At 44.7% G+C, this 14970-nt stretch overlaps 1 protein-coding gene across 2 annotated transcripts; it reads left to right on the top strand.

Annotated features, from left to right (window-relative positions):
- The first annotated feature begins 2431 nt into the window (after window positions 1–2431).
- brd7 (bromodomain containing 7) lies at window positions 2432–14855 on the top strand. 2 transcript variants are annotated; one of them, XM_027016232.3, is made up of 17 exons: window positions 2432–2587; window positions 3155–3357; window positions 3495–3618; window positions 3711–3768; window positions 4231–4375; window positions 4554–4664; window positions 4894–5078; window positions 5862–5982; window positions 6423–6498; window positions 6732–6839; window positions 9063–9198; window positions 10697–10805; window positions 11439–11486; window positions 12736–12835; window positions 13011–13154; window positions 13923–14066; window positions 14685–14855. In XM_027016232.3, the coding sequence occupies exons 1-17, from the start codon at window positions 2539–2541 to the stop codon at window positions 14756–14758; spliced, it is 1935 nt and encodes a 644-aa protein (XP_026872033.1). In that variant the 5' UTR covers window positions 2432–2538; the 3' UTR covers window positions 14759–14855. The 2 variants fall into 2 exon arrangements, with proteins under 2 accessions (XP_026872033.1, XP_026872032.1); XM_027016231.3 differs by having other exon boundaries at window positions 14628–14855.
- Window positions 14856–14970: the final 115 nt, after the last annotated feature.

The raw sequence follows: 14970 nt of genomic DNA, 5'->3' as shown, positions 1-14970 counted from the left end.
ATCCTCCTTCCCGGTGCAAATGCACTGATCTAGCATCAACTGTTACGTTCAGTATAGAATTACATGAGCAGATCTGGCTGCAGTAGAGGCTCAGAAAAGCTAGTGAAAGGCGGACGATTTATTTGATGTCCTTTCATAGTAGCTCCTTTGTAACAGGTGTTGTGTCAGAGGTTAACTACTCAGCACCAGGCTATCACGAACTACAAAGTTGGCAAGTTGAGAATTTCAAACTGCCCTTTTGAAGATGCAAACTTGCTTCCACATTTTGTGCTCAGGGAAACAATCTCACTTTTCGCAAGATTTTCAGACACTGAGAGGAAGTGACTCATTACACTTAACATCTGGTACCCCGTCACTCTGTCTCGAAAAGGCTTCACTGTGACAGGCGCAAGCGTTCATGTGAACTGAACCCGCATGTCAAAAGAGGGAATCAAACCTACCTGACCCGGGATCCAACTAAGGTCACATCATAAACCATCACTGTGTCCTATAACTGTAACAACAAAGGGCTAGGGTTAGCCACGCTCTGGCTAGGTCTGTGTGTTCACTCTGGCTGTGCAGAATGTGTGTGTGTTTAGAAAATTTCAGAGGTGCTTCATGAAGAAAAAAACAACAGCCTGGTTGTTGTCAGATGTAAACTGCTTTATCTACAGCAATAGATAAAAACGACAAATTAGAGGACTAGTTTAGGATGTGTCTTTCCCATGCCATTATAAAGCTATAGGCAAACATGAAATCCTTGCTTTCTATTGCATCTCTTGGGCTGTCTTCTGGTGTTCCCTCAGTTTTTGCATGCACACAGAACGGCAAATCCAGCCATCCATGAAACGTCAACTGTGACAAATGTAGCAATCCTCTCTCTAAGTCTGCGTTTTTTCCAATGAGAGATCCATCCAAAAATCTGTCCTCCACAGACAATAAGGACACACAAGAATGCACTGTTGGTGGAATCTCACAGTAATTGGTCAAACAGCGCTTTGGAGCACATGAGAAGAAAAAAAAACCCCATCACCCATCTGACAATGCTCTCAATCTATTGGAACCTCCCCTTGATCCAAGCCAAGGTATGGGCGGAATAATGGCAGCTGGACGGACTGCCTTTGTTTTCATTCCAAGAAATTTGGAATATGAGCACTGGATCCCTCAACAGGCCATTCATAAAAGCTGGAATGTGCTTCAAAGAATGCACTATCTGGCCTGCATGAATAACGCAGCTGCCACTTAACCAGTTTCCCCACTGCACATGCGAGCTGTAATGGTGTGTAAGCAACCGGCACGCCTAAGTCTTTATATCACCCCTGGCTCTGTAACGACCGTGCACTGTACAGATGAGCTCCATTTTCTAGTCCGTCATGGTAGACAGAAAGAGGGAGAGAGAGAGAGAGAGAGAGAGAGAGAGAGAGAGAGAGAGAGAGAGAGAGAGAGAGAGAGAGTGAGAGAGAGAGAGAGAGTGAGTGTGGACTTAAACTACAACATCACATTGCAGATCCCTGACACTCGCCGACACACTGTCAGAGCTGTTCAGGGCACACAAACAAACAAACAAACAAACAAATAAATCGAAGTGGTCTTTATGTTAGCCTGATGGCGTGCTATGGCAAAAGCAGCACCCGGGAAGTCCGTTTCCCATATGGGAATCTGAGCAACATCTGTACAATGAGGTGAAGACGTGTGTGAGTGCTACAGGCAGACTGCCCTGAGAAAGCATGAAATTAATCAGTTGAAAAAAAAAACTGAATAAAGACGAGAAACAGTGGAATATCTCGATAATTAGCTAGCGGAATCAGTTCGCATATAGCATGGATAACACTGAATTCTGCAGGAATGTCATCCGACAACCTTTAGCCTACCGACCAACAGTAAGACCTAAGGGCGACTCAGAAAGACCCCCTATATCATGAACAACATCTATTTGGTACTTTTGTACTATATTATACTCTTTATAGGGAGTGAGGATGTGTTGAGACTTAGCCATTAAGTCTGTGTTCAGCAGTTTGTTTGTATTTTACATAGAAAGACTAAAAGAAGCATTTAGTAGTTTCTTGAGTTGCCAGCTTTGCGTTTAATTCAGTGATTAAAGTTGCCCTTTAGTGTTACAGTATTGATATCATGACACATATCATAAAGGAACATCACAGTGCTAGTGAATATCTTAGTTCAAGCCAGCAAAGTCAAACTGAAAGTATCCTCATATGAGAAAATATGGAAATGCTACCCCCTAGAGCCGAAATATAAAAAGGTTTCCACCTCACTGCGAAGGACAAACATTGACTGAATACCCCTGCACTCTGTAACTAGTAAGCATGGAACTGTTCATATAAGACGAATTAATTTGTTTAAATCCTGCCTGTCAAAAATAAAAAATAATCTCTATGCGCCATCAGTCGCTGTGCGGACCATCCACCGCTAGTGGGCGCTGTTCAAAACCAGCAGCACTGAGAAGAAGAGCTCTAGAAACAAATCTGCTTAGCGAACACAAACAAGAGGAGCGCTTGGTCAAACACTGACCTGCCTGGACATCTGGGGTCAATCAAAACTATGGGCAAAAAGCATAAAAAGCACAAATCCGAGAAACACGCATACGACGGTAGGATGAGCTTTACTTGGGGAACGCTAGCGAGTTCACCTGTGGTAGCTAACGTTAGTTTAGCTTCTCTGGCGTTAGCTAGCTCGCCGGCCAGGCTGTTTTGGTTCCTATCTTAGCTTAATGCTAATCGCCCCAAACTAAAACTAAACCAGGATTTAGTCGTTTAAACAACGCTGATGTTATTATGGAGATCTGGCTGTTCAGGCTGCAGTGTGTCTGCACGATGTCCGATATGATGTTTGGGACCATCGGCTTTACCTAGCTGGCTAGCGAGAGCTCGAGAAGGCAGTTGTTTGTTAGCTAACTTTCTAACCTAGACCTTTAAAAATGATAACTAGTGAGGTAGATTACAAGCGTTACCAAAGGTTGGATTGTCTGCTGTAGACCTAAGGCTCTTTGGGCTGTTGAGACCTCTGAGAGGCGTTTGGTCATATGTCCTAAGACTACTTGGGCTGTTGAGGTCCAGCTGGCGTGTACCCCAGTGTTTTGTGTGCTCTGTGAAGTGTGGCCATGCTGTTTCTAACGTGTCTACGTACACTGTGGCTTTCCTCCGTGCCTGGTGAACAGGTTACGTGGAGAGACCTCTGAGACTCGTGTTGAAGGTGGCGGGGAATGAAGTTACCACAGGAGGCTCTAGTCTGGAGCACATTTATGACGAGCAGGTAGATCACGATAAACACAAGGACAAGAAAAAGAAGAAGAAAAAGAAAGACGAAAGGGATAAGGATAGCCCGCCGCTCTCACCGGGGGACGACAGGAAAAGGAAAAAGGCAAGAAGTGATTTTGTCATGGTGCATTTTTGAAAATGTATATAAAAAAGAAGGTTTGATTGCCATGTCTGCATAAATGTTTGGTTGTGCATCCTGTTAAGAAGTACATGGTGGTGCATTGTATGTTGTGGGTGCAGATGACAAAAAAGAGGAAAGGCCAGGAAATACTGGATATGGAGTGGGATGAGCGCAGCAGAACTCCAGCCCGGTCCGATATATCCCAGGATAAACCCCTCACTCCCTCACTGGCTAAAACAGAAGGTAGTGATACACCCAGTGTCTCTCTTGTTGACTTCAGAGTTTGAAGAAATCATGTTTTTCATGTTTGTTTTTTTTGGTGTTTTTGTAAACAGAAAAAGAACAGACTCCACTACAGGAGGCACTGAGCCAGCTGATCAGGCAATTACAGAGGTATGACCAATTTACACGCAATGTTTGGTATTTTGGTGAGACTTTACATCATGGAGGTCAAGCTAAAGGTCTATTTTAAAACCGAGCGCAGACCACACAACTCCTTGGCCTTGCACGGTTATTAAACTGTCAGTATTCGGACCATGTGGGTACACTTAAAAGTGGAACGTTATGGCTTTATCACGTTTTAAGTGCGTTTTTTATTGGGTGCCCTGTTGATCTTAGAAACCTGGATATTTACGTGTGGCCTTTGCGACTCCGCTTAAAAGCTTGGTGCTCTTACTTCTGTTAAGCTGAAAGCACACCACTACCTCCAAAGTGCATCACATCCTGTGTTCTGATATGGCAGAAGATTTTGTTGTGCACGTGAAACTTCATTTAAAGCAAACTGCTGCATATTCCCTGGCTCTTGAAATGAACGCATCATTCTGAGACTAGATCAAACTCTTCGGTCTCTTGCAGAAAAGACCCCACTGCGTTCTTCTCATTCCCTGTCACTGACCTCATCGCTCCTGGATACTCTCTGATCATAAAGAGGCCCATGGATTTCAGCACCATGAAAGAGAAGGTGAAGAGAGAGTGCTACCAGTCCCTGGAGGAGCTCAAGGTAATACAACTCTGCTTGTGCCATCATTCGTCCCTAAGGAATAGGTCCATTTTAGGTATTAACCAGAGCTGGAGTGCATCTGTTTGAACTCCATACATGTACAGGGGGGTTTATTTTAGCAGGTGAGACTTTATCTTATGACCTTTTCGCTGTCATGCCCGTGGGTCTTGTCGTACAGACGGATTTCAAGATCATGTGCGGGAATGCTATGATTTACAACAAGCCAGACACAATTTACTACAAGGCAGCCAAGAAACTCCTCCACTCTGGGTTGAAGATACTGAGCCCGGTGAGTTATCCTTCACCTGCAACATCATGCAAAACCGCTCAAATGTACTGGCATTTCCCTGGGTACTTTAGGGCTTTATTGCAGTGCTCTGGCACAAACACTAGGGGGAAGCACTGTGCTGTGTTGAAGATCTATCTTATTGCATAAGATTGGAACATGAGATTTTCTTGACATGTACATTTGAGCAACTGTGGTACGATTCTTACCTGGGGTGTGTGCGTGTGTGTAGGAGAGGCTTGAGAGCCTGAAGCAGAGTATTGAATTTATGGCAGACCTGAAGACACCTAGTAGCAGGGCAGTAGAGGAAGGGGCAGAAGAGGGCTTGGCGGGTGACCCCACCAAAGAGGGGTCGTCGCCGATGGATACCAGTGACAACTCTCAGTCGCCTAGAGTGACCAACAGAGACACTCCCAGGTACAATACTGACACAGCAGATAACTCTGTTCTAGGGTCAGCTCACTCTTCCTAATACCACACAGCAGCTGACGGAATAACTGGTCTGGAATCAGGTGTGGAGCAGGTCTTGGATCAGGAGGAGTTTAATTCCTTAGTCAGAGCCTGTCTAACACTCCTCAGCAGCTGTGAGCTTGTTCTCTCTCTCTCTCTCGTTCTCTCTCTCTCTCTCGTTCTCTCTCTCTCTCGTTCTCTCTCTCTCTCTCGTTCTCTCTCTCTCTCTCTCTCTCTCTCTCTCTCTCCAAAAACAGCTGTTGGAATGTGGGAAGTCGTGTTGAGACTTGTGTGCCATCTAAGGCATTCACCCTACAAATCGGCACGGTGTGGTGTGCTCCCACTGCTACCTCCAACACTACAAACACACACTTCTTCTTCCCTGCTTAAATACTGTCTGGGAATGTGGAGTGTCTGCTTGCTCATGGTTTGCCTGGGTGGGGCAGTGCGCAATTAGAGGGGGGGAAAATTACAGGAATATCAGCGTGTCATTTAGTTAAGAAATATGTTATTGAACATTGCAGTAATTTAAAATTACAGATGTCATAATAATTGGCTGATTTCACAGTTTCAACCTGATGTTGAACCTTGAAAATGTTTTTTTAAATGTTGCATATATAGTCCATATTAGATTTTTTGTAATGCAGTGAGTAGCCTGAGTGCTTCCTAAACCTTAACTGCATCCTGACTGATGATGATTGGAGTGCAAGTTATGACAGCCACCCTCTTGTGCCCCGGGGACGTCTCCAGCAAGGACTGCAAAGAGGAAACCCAGAGGAGCGTGAACCAGGCTGAGCGAGATCTGGAGGAGATTAAGAAGATCATTGAGGAGTCTGGGGGCAAACTCTCCAGCAGGGGCTTGCAGTGTGAGGTGAGAGAGCCAGTGTACCGGGCTCCACCTGGGGCAGCGTCCTCGCTGCCTGCCCCTTTATAGGGCCCTGGAATAGTGCTTCGGAGGTGGAATATTCGGAAGTTCAGCCATGGAACGGTGCTCCGGAAGGGGAGCTTGCTGTTGTGGAAAATTTAAAGCAGACGAAGTTTCAATTTGTTGGCTCATTTATTGTGAACAGCAGCAGCAAATGAGAAATGTTCTTTGAGTGAGCGAAGCTTCTCAAATGTTGAGATGTTTGACATTTATTATACTATAATTGTAAATGAATGTGTATTCATATTCATTCATTTCATTATACTTTCATTAACGAGAAAGTTAACGGACACTATAACGTTTTTTTATGGTGGTTCTCATTTGACCATGCAGTCATTGTCATATGTGTCTTGTCTTTCTAAGTGATGGATTTTGTGTTGTACCAGCTGGACTTTGACCGGAGGAAGACTGATGGTACAACCACCCTGGCCATCCTGAACCCAGCTGAGCTCAGTGCCGGAGGTGACGGGGGAGGGGTTACATTTGCATATCAATTTGCATACATGCATAACATGTATAGTTCTAATCACTAAGGTGCTTAATGTTGGTACCTAGAGATGTAGCTTAAAGTGCTGGTGTCATGTACTGTATCAAGCCCTAAATAATTCTTTTATTAGTGTATTTTCAACTTAAAAAACCCAGCTGATGTTGGTTTGTGCCTGTGCACCTGTGTGCGTGTGGTTCCGTGCGGTCAGATCCAGGGTACTGCTCAGTGAAGCTGGGCATGCTGGGTAGCAGGCTGCAGACAGGTGTAAACACCCTGCAGGGTTTCAAGGAGGACAAGAGAAACAGAGTCACACCAGGTAACACACACACACACACACACAGATCATTGTTTGTTTTCTTTGTTTGTTTTTAATCTGCTTGTAGACTTCATCTAAATCATTTATGCGTAAAGGGATACGTGTTTGGGGATATGTGTTACTCAAGCGAGGGGGTTTTGTCCTTTGACAGGAAATGTTCCAGCTGTTATTGGGTCATATTCCAAACTGAAATTAATCAGGCACAAGTAGATAACGTTGCAGACGTTTCAGATGCACTCAGGTTTCAGATGCTGGTTTCCACATTTTTTCTCTTTTTCACAAGGAATCTCCTTCTATAATGAGAGGTGCATGATCTTAAATAGTAAAAAAAAAACAAGATCTGTATGGAATTGATAGTCACAGCAAAGTTCTCCCTCAGACTGGAGTCAGACAGTGACTTAAGCAGTTGTACAGTAGGCTAGCATTGCTTGTCTGGAATAATTTCACAAGTGTGCACGAGGTAATACGTTCACATGCAGCCCCACTACATCTGCTGTGAAAAGACCTGGTAGTGCTGCGTCCCAGCGCACATGACTGGCTTTGGAGGGGACTCTGTGGGTTGAAGGGAGCCCAGCTGTCTCTCAGCGAGTACAGAGAAACGTTCGCACTTGGCACGCAAGGTTCCTGTCTAACCGAGCAGCGAGCTATACCGTTCGGACCACGGCAGCTCGGATTCCTGGCAAAGGCCTGCGTGCTCCGCATGGCAGTTAAATCACGCTAGCAGCTGCAGTACGCAAAGAGCATGTACATGGCCTGTTATTTCAGTGCAAAAAAGGTGTTTGTCTTTCCTTTGATTCACAGGCTACTAACAATAACCAGGAAGTGAATCATTCAAACAGGCTCATGGGGGAGGGTGTGGTAGACCCAGTTAAAATTGATCAGATGACATGGAATGATTGGACCGTCCAGCTGCATGCTGGAAGAAGCCTGGCTGCGCCGAGCGCCTGACTCACTCAGCCCATTTCTCAGCGAGATGATTTAATAACGATCATAGCTCGGCCCTGGAAGTATATGACAATTGCAGTCATAAAACACTTTTATTTTTATGTACCCTTTCATTTAACCTCCCGAGAGCTGGGCGTTTTTAAGCCCCTTCCGTCATTTGTAACCACTGGCAACCGATGCCTTTGATCACACTGGGAGGACGGCGTGCACGTTTTCACGATTGAAAACTCTGGCGTGCAGGAAGAGGGAGGCGGGCCGAGGCTGACTCGCCAGCGCGCACCGACGCTGCAGGTCTGCCAGCCAGGAAAGACGCAGCGGTTCAGGCTTCCACGCCGTCCACAGCAGGGAGCCGAGCGACAGCAGTCCTCACAGGCTGCAGGCGAGTAGCCAGGGAAACGGGAGCAGTGTTTGAATAGATTTACCAACATCTGTTTCTGATTATGGAGGGATGCTGTCGTTCCAAACTTGGAAGTGCAAACAGTGAATGAGACATGTGCTCATGGTACCATGTCGCTCCTGGGACTAGCATCTGCCCTCTGGAGACTGTCTTCATGAGTCCGAGGAGCGAAACTCGAAAGGTCGAAACGAGGGCGCGCACCAAGGCTGAGGCTCGCGCAGAAGAGGGTTTGCTTCCCAAAATGTGCTTATTTGGCCAAAATGTGCTCATTCAGTCTGTACTCGCGTCATGTGGGTATGGTTTTTGCTTTACGGCTTTATTTGTGCTGTTGAGGACGGTATGCGCACGCCGCTGCCCTTGAAGAGGCACTGTTTCGGCTTTGTGCTTCCAGTCAGTGCCTGAATAACAGCCATGTCCAATGAAGCCTTTTCTGTTGTGGAGAAGGCCTAGAAATGTCCATTTCCAACACTTTCTAAGCAAGCAAGTAATTAAGGTATATTCATACATAAAACCCAATCTGTAACTAACTCTACACTGATGGTCAGTTGATTACATAAGTAACTGGACAGTTGTAAAGGTTTGACTCTGTGTTTGTGACTCTGGATTTGACATAAAACAGTGAGAGAGTGCAGAATGTCGGCTTTAATTCAAGGGTATTTATATGTACTGGACAAACTGTAGGAATCATAACCCTTTGTCTCCAGAGTCTGACTGCTGTAGCACTCCAGAAACCCGCCAGTGGATTTTGAAGACAACTGTTGCAGAATGTTAGTGCTGTGTTGTGGTGGGTGGGCATGTGCCGGTGCTTGCGTAGGGAGATGGAGAACCCTGGGTTTAAGAGTAGACATTAACCCGGTCCCTGTGCCTCGTGTTTCTTCCAGTGATGTATATGAACTACGGGCCCTTCAGCTCCTTTGCCCCGGCCTACGACTCCAGCTTTGCCAACATCAGCAAAGAGGATTCAGACCTCATCTACTCCTTCTATGGAGATGAGACCAGCCTGCAGGGCTCAGACAGGTGTGTGTGTGTGTGTGTGTGTGTGTGTGTGTGTGTGTGTGTGTGTACATTGTTGCACCCCGTTCTAAGCCTACCGATGTCCAGATCTGTTGTGTAAACACATAGGAAATATATCTATACTGTAACAACTTGAAAATCCCTGAAACATATCAATAATTTAACAACCACAAAATACAGTGGGGTAATACCCATACCAAACATACCCATAACATAACGCAATACAGAGGGGTAGTAGATAGAACTGTGCAATTTCACATCCTTTAGCTTTGAAGGGTATATTTTAAAGGTGTTGTTCCTTTACATTTCACCCACAGAAGCCTTCATTGTGACACATGTCTCGGTAGGGCGCCGTCTGGCATTCCAGCACCCTCGCGATCAATGAACCTATTCATACAGACATCACTTCACACTCGTGTGTGTGTGTGTGTGTGTGTGTGTGTGTGTGTGTGTGTGTGTGTGTGTGTGTGTGTGTGTGGCGGGGGGTGCGGAGAGGGAGAGGGAGAGGGGAGAGAGACAGACAGACAGATAGAGAGAGCGAGAGCACATGTCTGTGTGAGTGAGAATTTAACTGGGACCGTAAGAAAAATTCTAGTGATGCAGCGATTTTGAATTATTCAATACTATTATATAATATGATTATATAATGTATATAAACATCATAATTCAGTATATATGTGTGTGTTTGATACGCTACGATGAGATGTTAATTAACTCCCATACTGTATCACATCATTCATTATATATATAATAAATCATACAATATAATGAATGATGTTATACATCTCATTGTGATGGATACCAATAACCTATGCCTTTTGTTGTTGCTGCATGTTCACACTGTAATCCACATGTGACGTGCAGTGAGCATATGGTTTGTTAAATTCTAAAAGTGGGTCACAAGGAAAAATAGTTTAACTTCATTTTCTGTAAAGTCACCAGGACTGGATTTTTTTACTTGCTGATTTTCCAGAGAAATCTACACACGTAAAGGGCTGGCGAGGTGGCATGCACGCCTCTGTACCGCGTTGGCTCGTGTTATTTATACAGGCCGCTGGCACGGGCCTGATCGCAGATCATATTATTGGTATTGAAAACTCTCGTTGCGTTTCTCTCACTGTACCTCTGTTTGTAGCAAAAGTCTCTTCGTTTACCAAACTGTGAATCGCCATTTGCCAAGCAGACTTTTTTTTGCTCTGCGCATGAATCATCGTGCGTCAAAGCAAGTCTAAGAAAAAAAAGGCCTGTAGTCAGGTTATTGGGTTCATTCGCTGAAATGTGAATATCAGACCAATAACTATGGAAAACAATCCACTTCTCAGCACTTAACATACAGGCTACTGATGTCGCACGTCACTAGAATTTTTGCAGCTTTTAATTGGAAAAACTATGAAGAGATTTCCTTTTTGGTTGCTGGGGGTTAGGTATGCATTGCTTAGCACAAGTCAATAAAAGAATCCATAAGGATTGTAATACAAGTGTGTGCATGTGTACTCGGCAGTACTGCAGATTTCCTGGCCAGGTCTGAAGAGCACATGAACAGAATGGCTGACAACATTTTGGACGTGCTGACCAACGGAGAGCACTACAAACAGCTGAAGGAGGACAAGGTAGCAGTGGTGATAAACATCTTCCCTTCTGCTATTTTCATTAACGGCTTCTGTTGAAATAAAGTATGTCCTTGAGCTTAAAGCAACGGATCAGGTCTTTGTTGTTTTTCAAAGACCTGGCTGACCATCTAGACAAGTCTCTCAGAGCTGGGATCTAGGATGTGTGTATGAATTTCCAAACAGATTGGGTTCTGCTCGACTCACTGAATCAACGTGCCTCTGATTGATCCTTTCTAAATCACAAGTTCAGTGTATATAGCGCCTTTCACAGACACAAGGTGGCTTTACATTGACAGATGAAGAGGGGAAAAAGAATAGTTGGCACACAACATAATTAACAAATATGGATAAGAGAAGTTATGAAAAGTGTTGGTGTGTTAAGTTGAGATTTGAAGGAGGAAAGTGAAGAGCAGAGATGGAGAGATTGAGGTAAAGTGTCGATGCTCTCCACCTGTTCAGTCTCTTTCCCTAAAACTGACTTCAAATCAGTTCTCTGCCTTTATAAATGCAGTATCAAGAATGTGATTGATGATCTAGGACTTTGTAAAAGGGAAATAAATAATCCCCTCAAATAGACTCCTAGTCTTGTCTGTTAGCGTTGAAACACTGATGGACTCCACCTGTCCCTTATAGACAGCCCAGGAACGGGAGGAGCCAGTGAAGAACATTGCTGATGCTGAGGTAAAACAAACCAAGAGCAGCACATCACTCACACAAAAGACACAGCTACTAAACACCACAGGACAGATCTGCATAGGAACTGTCAGAGCAGTTGCTATGGCAGCAGCGGCCCTGCACCTGAAGAATGGTGAACTTTGAAAGGAGCTCGAGAGTGCTCAACCCAATAATAATAAAGCCAAGCAGACTGAAAGCACAGATGTGACTCCAGCCCGCTAAGTGGGGCGCCCGAGACTCCTGCAAGCGCTACGTCTTAGACCAGAGCAGCAGGGTAAAGCAGCCAGTGCTGACACAGGGGTGAACTGGTCCATCCCTTTCTCTCGGCTCCTTGGCAGCTGTGTCAACAAAGCTGGCCCGGCTTCTCTCAGGCGCACGCACGTGGAAAAAACATTTACTTTACCACTCACACATGCACGCACACTCTCTCCCATCTCCACCAGAGGGGTGGAGACTGTTGGTGGAAGCTCAACCACGCCACACCAATCAGCTCCCTGTGTTTAGGCAAAGATGTCGCTGGCTGAGAGAGTCCACTGGATCAGCTGGTTTGGAGCGTGTTTCTTGTCTAGCATGGCTATAATGGTGCTATAATCTAACCAATAACAGCACCTGCACTTGCTGTAACATGCCAGGTGGGCCAGGCAAGATGGGGTGTCAGGCTGTTCACCGGCTGATTAACATAAGCTGTGTGTGTGAGAGATATGGGAATGTTTTGGTGCTTTTATGGATTCTGCAGCACAGTCTTCTGTGTGTGTATGGTAGTATTCCTCATACGGATGGCACTACCATTTATGCAGTGATGCAAGCCAATTTTAAATTACTCTGGTATTCATGTCTTGGTGTCAGGGGGACAGTTTGTTTAACCCCTGGCTCTTAGACACACCCACTGGTTCCAGAATCCCATTCCACGCAGTTTGAGTGTATTCACTGAATCGGTCACTTTAGTTACAGAATAATATACCTTAACATTATTAACTCAACAGCAAACCTGGAGCCAAAGAGATTTAAAGATTAGTTACATTTACCATGAACTCACACACACAGCTCAATACTATGGGGTACATTTTTTTTATTTTTTTTTAATTATGGTCTTCTGAGTGAAATGCATAGAAGCTTCAACTGTAGAAAAGCTTGAGGAGAAATTTTATATATATATATATATATATATATATATATATATATATATATAAAAATTTCTTTTAGTATGGGACCTTTTGCAAACATGTACAATGTTTCACCCTCTCCCTCCCTGTAGGTGGTTGGGTCGGACTCCAGCTGCGGGAACGCCGGGTCGGCTCCCACTTCTATGACGGTTTTAGGTCTCAACCTCCCGGCCGAGAGCTTCAGTTCAGAGGGTGAGGACACGTCAAAAGGCACATCCAGTGCACGATTCTTCCATGTTTTCTAGGCTCGGTCTGTGAAAATGGGTGTGAACGGAGTCTGATGTACTCGAGCCATGTCTGAATAGAGGCTGACTTATTCGAGCCTGCCTCTGTCTTCCCCCCCCTTCGCGCCACACTCCTGTGTCAGAAGCGGAACAGTTTCAGAAGAAGCTGGACGAGACCACCATGCTGCTCCGGAGCCTGCAGGAAGCTCAGAGAGAGAGGCTGAGTGCCAAACAGCCCCCTAACACGATCTGTCTGCTTGCTCCTACTGCCAGAGAGCTGCAGCTAGGTATATACACACACACACAGTTCTACCCTCAGCTGCCCACATGCAAACCATGCCAGTGTAACCTATTAGCACTTCCTAAATGTTCATGAATGTTAGTTACCCATAAAATGAAAAAGCTGATACTAGTATCGTCATTCTGAAAAACCAAAACGATTTTTTTCCCCCTCATACAATGAGCGCTGTTGGTTATTAAACGTAATGTCTATATAGCTCTAAAATCCCACACGCATTCCCATAAAGTTTATAAGTTAATCAATTTAAAAAATGACAGATTAAGTTAACTAAAGGGTTAACTTGGAGATTGTTGAGTTAGGCAATATTTGTTTATTACAGGTTTCATTGATTTCTGCTCTGCTTTGTCTGCTCTAGGTTGTGTGGGTCTCACTAAGAGTCGTCGTCTTGCCCTAATTATCTAAACGTGCTTTAAGTGTTGCTTCCTGTAGCTTGGCTGGTGTGATCAGGAATATAAGTTTTTTTTATTTTTTATTTTTTTTTAATTAATACTAAATAAATCCATTTTAAGTTTGTTACCTTTCGGCTAAACGTGTCTTTGCTTACTTATTTAAAGGACGCAGTCAAATTTCTCTTAACTATAAATGACCCATAAATATTTGTTCCATCTATGAATCAGCCTTGCAATGACCTGAGATCAGTCAACTGACTGTTGAAATTGGTGTGTGCATGCTGAGGTGGGAGGACTGCTGTCTTACACTTCTGTGTGTGTGTGTGTGTGTGTGTGTGTGTGTGTGTGTGTGTGTGTGTGTGTAGCGGAGAAGGTGACAGAGAACCTGGCCCAGCTGACCAGCCAGGTGGCTCCAGGCGATGTGAGCAGTGTGTATGGCATTAGGAAGGCCATGGGCATCTCCTTGCCTGCTGAGCCCATGGAACACACACTCACACACCTGACCACAGGTAAACTGCGTGCACACACACACACCCTCACACACACCCCTACACCTGACCACAGGTAAACCCCACAGCCACACCTGACCACAGGTAAACCCCACAGCCACACCTGACCACAGGTAAACCCCACAGCCACACCTGACCACAGGTGAACCCCACAGCCACACCTGACCACAGGTAAACCCCACAGCCCCACACACACGACAACATGGAAACCACTCAGTCACAGCTTCCCATCTGCACACACATTCAGTTCAGTCAGCAGCAGACTTTTCATGGATCTCAAAAGTATTTCACACACATGCCAACACATTGCTTGTCATGAAAGAGAAAATATATCTAAATATTAATAACATTTATTATATTATAATAACATTATATATTGCCATTTACTAATGAAATAACATATTTGAACAAAAAGCTGTGTGTCACACCCTTTGACTAGCTACGAAAGGCCTGGATGCTTTAAGTCTGAATTACGTCATGAACAGTTTAGTCTACTTACCCACGGGTAGTTTCAGAATTCGAAAGGTCCTTGTTCATTGGGCTGTTTTGTTCAACACACAGCTCATGCTGTTGGTTACCATTCCTGTGCTAATTCTGCGGGTTCCTCCTGGTGTCCAGTGTCTGCTGTGGGAACGGATCTGCTAGATGAAGCATGCACGTTCTCTACTGACGTCCCAGCCGTCGCTGTCTAGCAGTGCCAACAGTCCCAACCCCTGCTCTGTACCAATGGTGCTTTCTTTCTGTTTTTTTTTATGCATTTGACTTAATAAACATGGTGTTTTTTCAGTATTTGGTCATATCCATGTTGATGGGTTTTTCAAAGGAAGTTGGTTTCTTCATAATGGTAGTAAAGGTAACTAAAGGAAACCTCTGAAAGGCATCTTTCCTATAAAATGGAGGAGTG

This window comes from Electrophorus electricus, chromosome 23 (assembly GCF_041902795.1).
Source record: "Electrophorus electricus isolate QZ-2024a chromosome 23, ASM4190279v1, whole genome shotgun sequence".
Taxonomy (NCBI): Eukaryota; Metazoa; Chordata; class Actinopteri; order Gymnotiformes; family Gymnotidae; genus Electrophorus; species Electrophorus electricus.
The sequence above is the reverse complement of the archived record's forward strand: the minus strand, read 5'-3'. Positions and strand labels throughout refer to the sequence as shown.